The 8216-nt window shown below is 50.5% G+C and overlaps 2 protein-coding genes across 3 annotated transcripts in view; both read left to right on the forward strand.

Moving 5' to 3' along the window:
- The window catches only part of KIAA0100 (KIAA0100 ortholog), a 33142-nt gene extending 31586 nt beyond the window's left edge, over window positions 1–1556 (forward strand). For both annotated transcript variants that reach the window (XM_036766534.1, XM_036766535.1), the window contains exon 39: window positions 763–1556. In XM_036766534.1, the coding sequence (XP_036622429.1) occupies window positions 763–945 (183 nt within the window). In that variant the 3' untranslated portion in view covers window positions 946–1556. The remainder of the gene's footprint in view (window positions 1–762) is intronic.
- A 406-nt stretch (window positions 1557–1962) lies between these two features.
- RSKR (ribosomal protein S6 kinase related) lies at window positions 1963–7619 on the forward strand. The gene is made up of 12 exons (XM_036768149.1): window positions 1963–2001; window positions 2333–2665; window positions 2765–2848; window positions 2971–3039; window positions 3469–3538; window positions 3763–3870; window positions 4103–4143; window positions 4438–4465; window positions 4635–4724; window positions 5157–5245; window positions 5428–5538; window positions 6122–7619. The coding sequence occupies exons 1-12, from the start codon at window positions 1963–1965 to the stop codon at window positions 6341–6343; spliced, it is 1284 nt and encodes a 427-aa protein (XP_036624044.1). The 3' UTR covers window positions 6344–7619.
- Window positions 7620–8216: the final 597 nt, after the last annotated feature.

The raw sequence follows: 8216 nt of genomic DNA on the forward strand, positions 1-8216 counted from the left end.
CATGACTATTCAGATGACCCATTAATTCACCCAGCGGATACCTACGGAGTGCTTCTCCTATGTCCATAGCACTGGGGGGACAGTATGATTACGTGGAAAGACTTGGAGTCAGAAGACCCCGGTTCTGCTCCCATACTTGTGACCTTGGACAAACCAGTTTTAATTTCCCCGAGCCTCAGTGTTCCTGTCTATAAAGACAATTCTTTCAATTCTGTAAAGGCCCTTCTTACAGAGTGGATATAAAGAAAACAAACTTTGTTAGACTTTAGAATGTAAAATTGTACATTTATTAACACTTTCTTCATAGGTTTATTGTGAGGAAAACTTCCTGTAAACTGTTAAATGGCCGTGTAAACGTGAGCCTTTAGAACAAGGTGCTGGTGGAGGGGAGCTCCAGGGATCCCACAGGGCTGGGGCCTGCTCTCACTCCAGCTAGCTCCTAATTAGTGTCAAGCATTAAACCCCTGATGAGGTTCATTATTTGATTTCACTCTGCATATTTCCACATTCATATACATGGTTTATATAATTGTATCTTCAAATAGTAAAAATTCAAATACATGCACCTACTTCAGGAGAGTCTTTCCTCCCACTAATTAGGGAACTGGCTGTGGATTATAAGCTCTTGAGGGCAGGGCGGCTGCCGTAAAGCCAAGCCCAGGAGTGAGGGATAGAACAAGTACTCAGTCAGTATTTCTAAGCAGACTTACATGTTTTGTCAGATTCACTGACCCTCGCCTCGCCTTTCCCCAATCCTCCCAGGTGATCAAGGAGAAGCTAAGGCTGAAGCCAGCTGCAGGGTCTGAGACCCGAGGAAAGCTTGAAACAAAGTCGGACCTGATCATTCAGCAGCAGGAGGAAGACGAGAAAGCCCGGCTCCTCATTGGGCTGAGCGTGGGCGACAAGAACCCCAGCAAGAAGTCGATTTTCAGCAGGAGAAAATGAGCAGGGAAAGCCCCTGTGGGGCAGAACCGGACTCTGGCCCTAGGCTCCACAGTCCAAGTGACTCAGGGTGGGGGCAGGGGGTGGGTCTCCCCTTGCTCCCTGGGGATTCGTGGGGACCTTAGGGAATCATACCCATACGAGGCTGTGAGAAGGGGGCCTAGTGGCTGATGCCAATGCGCTGCCAATTCCTGTGCAAAGCAGGCATAGGATCAGAGGCATCAGGCCAGAGCAGGGACATAGGCACTGGATCCTTCCCCTGGGGCCAAAGGAGAATGGGGAAAGGGTAGCAGATGCAGAGCAGAAGAGTTACATTTTTATAAATAGACATTATAAATATTTCTATGTGTAACCTCTCCCTGTGTGCCAGGGGAAGGAAGCTGTGATCCCCTCTCAGCCCCTTTGACCCCTATAGCCTTGTACAGAGAGGGTAGACCACCCTCCTATCCTACTCAGTCTTTGTGCCAAGCTCTGCTGGGAGGATGGCACTGAGTGCCAGAGCTGGCCATGGTTCCTTACCCTCTCCCTTTGGGCAAGCCCTGAGTGGCGGTGGTGGTGGTGATGGTGGTAACAAAATGGGGTTTAAGGAGAAAGAAAGATGATTTTAAATTTGATGCTGTTTCGTGCTTCTCTCCAGTGCGTGGACCCCACTTTTTTTGTGCTTGTTGTTACTAGTTTCCAGCCCCAGCTCTGGAGCTGCGGCCTGGGAAGAGATGCTTCTGCCCATCCCTTGCATCCCTAGGCATTCCTCTGACAAAGACCTTCCCACATTTGTGTTGTCTTGAATCACTGTCCCTTGTCAGTGATGAGGAAGCGGGTCTGCATTTTAAACAGTCATTCCTAAGTGGGGGACATTTCTCCTCTCAAGGAATGAGTACCCAGAAGTCTAAGTGGAACGGGAGGCTGGCACCATGAATAATGGAGCTGGGGGTGGGGCTCATGAATGATGCATCACAAAGGGGTGGGCCTGCTTATGTAACTGGGACAGAGGGGTCTGGCAGCTGGGGAGCTGCTGGCAGGATGGGAGTAGCAGGCAGCCGGCAGACCCTTCCCCACAAGGTAAGTGGTCAAAGCTGCACCAGCCCCCAGTTAGGGGCAGCTTTGGCTTTATGCTGAAGGTAGGGGAAGGGTTGGGGGGAGGGGTACAAGAAAGATGGCCAGGATGAGAGCCATGAAAAAAACCAAAGGGAGAGGAGAGGGCATGAGTGGTCCCAGCACAGAATGAAAAGGAGTTCTGTGGAGGAGGGGTTTGTGCAGGACCCATGAGAGTGAGGACCTGGCTTTGTGCCCAGTACTAGGCAATGCCAACTGTGTTTGATGAACAGAGAATGCAGGCTGGTACACAGAGGAGAGCTGACGGCACTGCACTGAGTGACCCCCAAGGGGCTAGTACCTGCTGAGAGAAGCAGCCCACACAGGGCTGGGTGGGCAGAGGGAGCTCAGTGTGGCCCCCCTTGGCTCTCAGCAGGGTGACAGCATCCCCCCCATCCAGGGCCCCTGGGTTCGGGGCTGGAAGAGACTCTTGTCAGGTGTGGGGACCACCCTATCAGGCCTGGACCAGCTGTGGGGACAGCGGAAGCACCAGGGCCCCCATCTGGGGTCCCTAGAGCCAGCCCTGCTGCCGGCAGAGAAACCCCTGACTGAATGGCCGGTGCCGAAGCTCATCTCTCTCTTTTTGCCCGAGTTCCCCATCCAGCCCCCCCAGGGGCAGCAGCAGCTAAAGGTGGGTCAGCCAAGTCCTCAGCAAAGACTCCATGTGGCATTCCCATGGAAGGCTGAACATCTCAGAACTCACTTTGCCTTCCTCTTCATTCCTCTGTAGGTCCTGGGGTTTGTGGCCAAGGGCTCCTTTGGGACTGTCCTCAAGGTGCTGGACTGTGGCCTGGGGGCCTTGTTGGCTGTGAAGGTAAAGCTCTTTATTGCTGTCTCCTTCTCACTGCCCTTCTCTAGCTATCCTGTCCCCAAGGTGAGGGAACAGTAGGTGGGAGAGGTTTCAGGTGCCTTTTTGCCTCTGCCCTCTCACTACAGGTGGTCCCCAAGGTAGAAGTCCTTCAGCGAGACAGCTTGAGGCAGTGCAAGGAGGAGGTCAACATTCAGGTAGGCACTGAGCACCCTGGAAAGACTCAGAGCTAAGGGATGGAGGGAGAGTCCCAGCCCTGGGATGACTCCCTTTTGACCCAACCCCATGAATCGTAGAGGCCTTCCTGGCTTCTGCCTTGTTCTCATAAGAGCTAATAGACATAGCATTCCTGGCTAACAGTTCCAACTCAGCACTGTGGTTTGGGCACTGATCAGGCATCCCCCCCATCTCTGCTAAGTAGGGCCTACCAGGGAGCCCTTTGGCCTTCATTGTTCCAGGCTGGGTGGGGGTCAGTTGGCAGGGCCAGGGATTGCATACATACATCTCAGCTGAGCGATGAGCCAGACAGAAACTCCCTCTGCCCAGCCAGGTGGTGCCTGGCCCATCCTCTTCTTCCTTCAACAAATGCTTCCTTTGACCTGACCACCTGTTCTCTTTATCCCCAGCGCCAGATCCGCCACCCATTTGTGAGTGGCTTGGGAGGCAGCTGGCAGGGACAGCGGCACCTCTTCACTAGTGAGCCTCCCTCCCTGGTCTCCCTGCTCTCTGCCCTCCTTCTCAAGGTCTCCAGACAGACACTGCCACGCATGGGAGAGGAGTCCCCCACTTCCCTACCCCTCCCTGGGGATGTAAGACCTCCATCCAGCCCTAGAGAAAAGTGTGGTGCCATTTTGGGCAGGAAGTCCATGGTACCCTGGGCCCCTGGCAAGGCAAGACCCTGACCCCAGACTCCTTTGCAGTGTACAACTACTACAGCACAGGAGACCTGCACTCTCTCTGGACCACGGTTGGCTGCTTTTCTGAGGCTGCTGTCCGCCTCTTTGCTGCTGAACTGGCCCTGGGTGTGGGTAAGTGAAGCAGGAGGGGAATGGACCCATGTGGGAGGAGCTGTCAGCACAGTGGTGGGATGGGAAGGCCAGGCCCAGTGAGACTTTGGGATGAATGGATGCTGACTGAGGGCCTGGCCAGGGACAAAGGGATGAGGCAGCTGATGAGAAAGTTGGAAAAGGTAGGACATGACAATGGGTGGAGGTTAGGGAGAGGAGAACATTTCCATTTCAAGCTTGTTCTCTTCCCCAGGCTACCTTCATGACCTGGGCATTGTGCATCGAGATCTAAAGGTGAAGTCCATATTCCATCCTGCTGCCTGGGCGGCCCACGTGGGGAGGGGAGGCTAGGATTCAGCCCAAGTACCTGGGAACTCCTTTGAACTACTCACCACCTTAGTATTAGCATGGTTGAACTGGACAAAGGCAACTCTCACCTGCCCCTCCCAGGATGTTCTCAGGACAAAGGAAGAGTCATATTAAAAAAACCAGAATGGGACACAGAGTTGGGTACCCTTTTTAGATAGGGGTTAGGAAGATATCAAGGCAGGAAAGGTACATTTGGATGTTTTTTTTATAACCTTTCAGATGGAGAACATTTTACTGGATGAAAGAGGTAAATCTCTTCAATTCACAGGAATTATATGAGAGAGAGAGAGAGAGAGTGTTGGGGGAGGGGAGTATATTTTCAAGGAGGGGGACAGAGGGAATGCCTTCCTCAGAACAAAAGGTAGGGGAGTAGTGGGAATGTGTACATGTTGTTAATGACCACCTCTTCCTCAAAGGCCACTTAAAGCTCACAGACTTTGGGCTATCGAGACACCTACCCCAAGGAGGGCGAGCTTACACTATCTGCGGGACGCTCCAATACATGGGTAAGACAAAGATGGGGTGAGTGGTCAGGGTTGGGTATAGGTGTGTCTGGGTGGCACTGGTGATCGTGGCCTTCTCTCTGCTCCTCTGCACTGATGAAGGATGACCTTTGCCTTGACCATTCCCCATGGCTGGGATGAAATCAATCCTCACCTCTGCCTGACCACTTTCTACAAGGAGCCTCCCTTCCAAGTTACCTTATGTGTTTAATTCTTCTGTGTTTATTTGTATCTGTTCTCTTTATATTAATTTGCTATATACTTACATGTGCATTTATTTTCTCTCCATTAGAATGGAAAGTCTTGGACTTAGATTGTTTCAGTCTTTGTGTCTGCATATCCCCAGTTCCTAGCAGAGTAGTTTTTGGCACATAGTAGTCACTTGAATGCTGGTTGGTTGGTTGATTGGTTGACTGAGATCTCTACTCGTTGCAGCCCCAGAAGTCCTGAGTGGTGGGCCCTACAACCACGTTGTTGACTGGTGGTCCCTGGGCATCTTGCTTTTTGCCCTGGCAGCTGGAAAGGTAAGAAAAGAATTAAAAGGGTGGAGGGAGGAGGGAGTCCTGTTGAAGGGAAAGAGAGGGGAAATTATCACCCATCACTGAGTCTGGATTTTACCCTGTGAGTAGAGGTCAGGAGTGGAGATGGGAGAAAGAAAGGCTCCATAATGGACACCCTGTTCCAGCCCCATTCTTTCTTGTCCTAGTTCCCACTGCAGTCTGAGAAGGATCACGTGGCCATGTTGGCAAGTGTGACTCACTGTGACTATGAGGTCCCGCCCTCTCTTAGCCAGGGGCTTTCTCTTCTGCTCCAGGAGGTAAGAGCAGCCCTGTCCTGACTCTTTCCTGATCACCAGCTCCTGAATCCTACTTTCCACATTCCACTTCTTTACATTTTTCAGCCTGGGCTCCAACTCTGCTTGGCCTGCCTCTTCTTTTCTCATTCCCTTCGATCTTTATTCCTTCTAGCTCCTGATTGGCTCTGCTTGTCTCTCCAAAAGCTTCATTCCCTCCTTAGGCTATCATGAAATTCTATACCCCAGGCAGATTGGGCTCAGACCTTTGCGGCTTCCTTCTCTGGGAGAGAGACCAATATCCTCACGGCACACTTCCCACTAGCCTACAGACAAATTTCATTTTGCTTGAAACTTGGGCTCTTCCTGTGCTCCAAAGACCTCTGTCTCATTGGCTCCTACAGATCCTCTCCACTCTTGGGCTGCTGCTTCTCCCAGGGAAGGGTCCTCAGAGGCCATCCGTTCCAGCCTGTAGCTAACAAGAACCGCCTCTACTACATGCCTGACAAATGATCATTCCACACCTTCTCACTCCCATCTTCTTCCCCACATCCCTGGGCTTCAGCCTCCTCACTCACACAGCCCCTCGAACTTTGTCTCCCTTCAGCTCCTGTGCCACAACCCCTTCCATCGTCTGCGCTACCTGTATCACTTCCAGACCCATCCTTTCTTTCGGGGCATGGCCTTTGACCCTGAGCTCCTGCAGAAGCAGCCAGTAACCTTCGTCCTGGAGGCAAGAGCTGCCCTTCCTGCCCCAGCTGAGGCTGTACTGTTCCAGGATTTTGACTGTGATTTGATGTCTCTCTCAAACCACCTCTGCCCTGCTTGAGCTCCATTCTCCCACACCCCCCGCCTTCCAAGCTGGATTGTAGCTGAGAGCCTCAGGACCTTTTCCACCGCCAACTCAGGAAGACCTCCCGAATGCGCCAAGTTGTCTCTGGCCCACATACTTGTCCCTTGTTCTTTGTAGCAGCATTCTTTCCCATTTTGGAACTTAAAACATTTTATAACTGAAGCTGACCCTGTGGGGCTTTGGCCCTCTAGAGGGCTATTGTCTCCTCTGAGGGAGAGACCAAAGTCTCATTCCTGGGCATCCTGCCACAGGCATCTCATTGCATCTTCTTCCCTCTCCTGCCCCTCCTCATTCAGTAGGCCAGAGCAGGCATCCTCCCTGTTTGCTCTTCACGTCTGCCAGCCTCAGGCTCTTAGCCAGGGTTCTCCAGGCCACTTCTCCCTTGCTTATTTCCTTTCTCCAGCAGTACTGAACTCTGTACTGACACAAGTCGCTTCCTCAAGGTGCTTGACAAGCTTAGCCAGCCTGTCCCTTTTCAGAAGCAATAACTGTTTTTTGTAAGGATATAAATCACCCTTGCCCCAACAATTTACATTTTAAATTGTGATCTAAGGATTCAAGGCCTGATTGTGCAATATATTAAATAAAGAAAATGAAATTGAGACTTTTACAGCCTGTTGTGAGGAGGAGACAGGACAGCTGAGACATAGGTAGGTTTGGGTCTCCAGGGGTATACCTGGGAAAAGCATAGGGTTAATTATCCAATTATCCAATAGGGTTAATTATCCAATGCCATGTTGGATGTGTGTCCATGATCCTTTCCTCCAAGATTCATTTTCTAATAGGGCCACTAAAGGACCCTTGTGGAAGTGTAGTTCTCCTCCTGAACACAACTTAAAAAGTATAGGGATAACTGTCCAAAGCAGGAAAGCTTCAGTCAGCCATGCCTCTATCTCACCTTTTGCAAAGTCTCTATTTTTAGTTTATAACCTCACCTCAGGTAATGGACTTTGCTTCCTTCATGTTAGGTTTTTTTAACACTGCATTTGCCAAGTCTTTCAGGTTCCCACACTGTGTTTTTTTGATGGGAAGTTTCCATAAGAAAAGACATGGACCAAGAAGGAAGAACTACATGTTCATTTGAAGGGAAATCAGAGTGAGAACTGGATTCTGATGTCTCTGGATTCATTGAAGCCCTTCAGCTGTGGCTTTGTACTGGGGAGACTGTATTGTTATTACAGGGACAGACCTCTTTTGGAGTGACTTGGCCTTGGGCTCAGTAATTGCTGCTAGTAAACTTGTACTCATTGTGTCATCTGAACTGTTTCTGGAGAGGGGTGGGCAAAGACTGGAGGCGGGATGCTGTCTGATCAATCCCAGAGCTTCAACTCAATTCAGCCACAACTATTGTGTAGATAGAAAGTTTAGGTAAGACATAGTTCCTGCCCTTAGTCTGGTCAGGTTATAGCCTAGTAAACTGAAAGGCACAGGATCCATACCCAAGGGCCTTTAGTACAGACATGCCTAAGAGAGGTGCAAGCAGGGTTTTTGAGGTCTGAGGAGGGAAAGACTTTCCTAACTGACTAGAAAGATCTAGGAAGATTTTGTGGAGAAGTTGACTTTTGAGTTGGATTTTAAAGAATGGTAAAGGTCAAAACAGGAGAAGAAGGGGGAGGATGAAACGGGCACAGAGGCAGAAGAGAGATGTTTACAGGTGTAGCAACAATCTGCTGGCAGCTGTTGTGGGGTGTAAGAGCCAACCAGACAAGCAACAAGAGCTGCCAGCACAGGTTCTTTGATCTGCTTTACTAAGGAAAGCAATGTTAAGGGGTTAACAATCTTACTTTAATCCAACATACTGTTATCATTCACTTAGTTCAGGAGGAAAAGCCAGCACCCTGAACTTCAG

This window comes from Trichosurus vulpecula, chromosome 7, assembly GCF_011100635.1.
Source record: "Trichosurus vulpecula isolate mTriVul1 chromosome 7, mTriVul1.pri, whole genome shotgun sequence".
In the NCBI taxonomy this organism is placed as follows: domain Eukaryota; kingdom Metazoa; phylum Chordata; class Mammalia; order Diprotodontia; family Phalangeridae; genus Trichosurus; species Trichosurus vulpecula.

Excerpts from the sequence above, each read along its gene's own strand:
- RSKR (XM_036768149.1), top strand. The coding sequence starts at position 1,963 with ATGGGAGTAGCAGGCAGCCGGCAGACCCTTCCCCACAAG. Across the intron at positions 2,666-2,764 it reads AGGGGCAGCAGCAGCTAAAG|GTCCTGGGGTTTGTGGCCAA; the intron begins GTGGGTCAGCCA and ends ATTCCTCTGTAG. Across the intron at positions 4,725-5,156 it reads CGGGACGCTCCAATACATGG|CCCCAGAAGTCCTGAGTGGT; the intron begins GTAAGACAAAGA and ends TACTCGTTGCAG.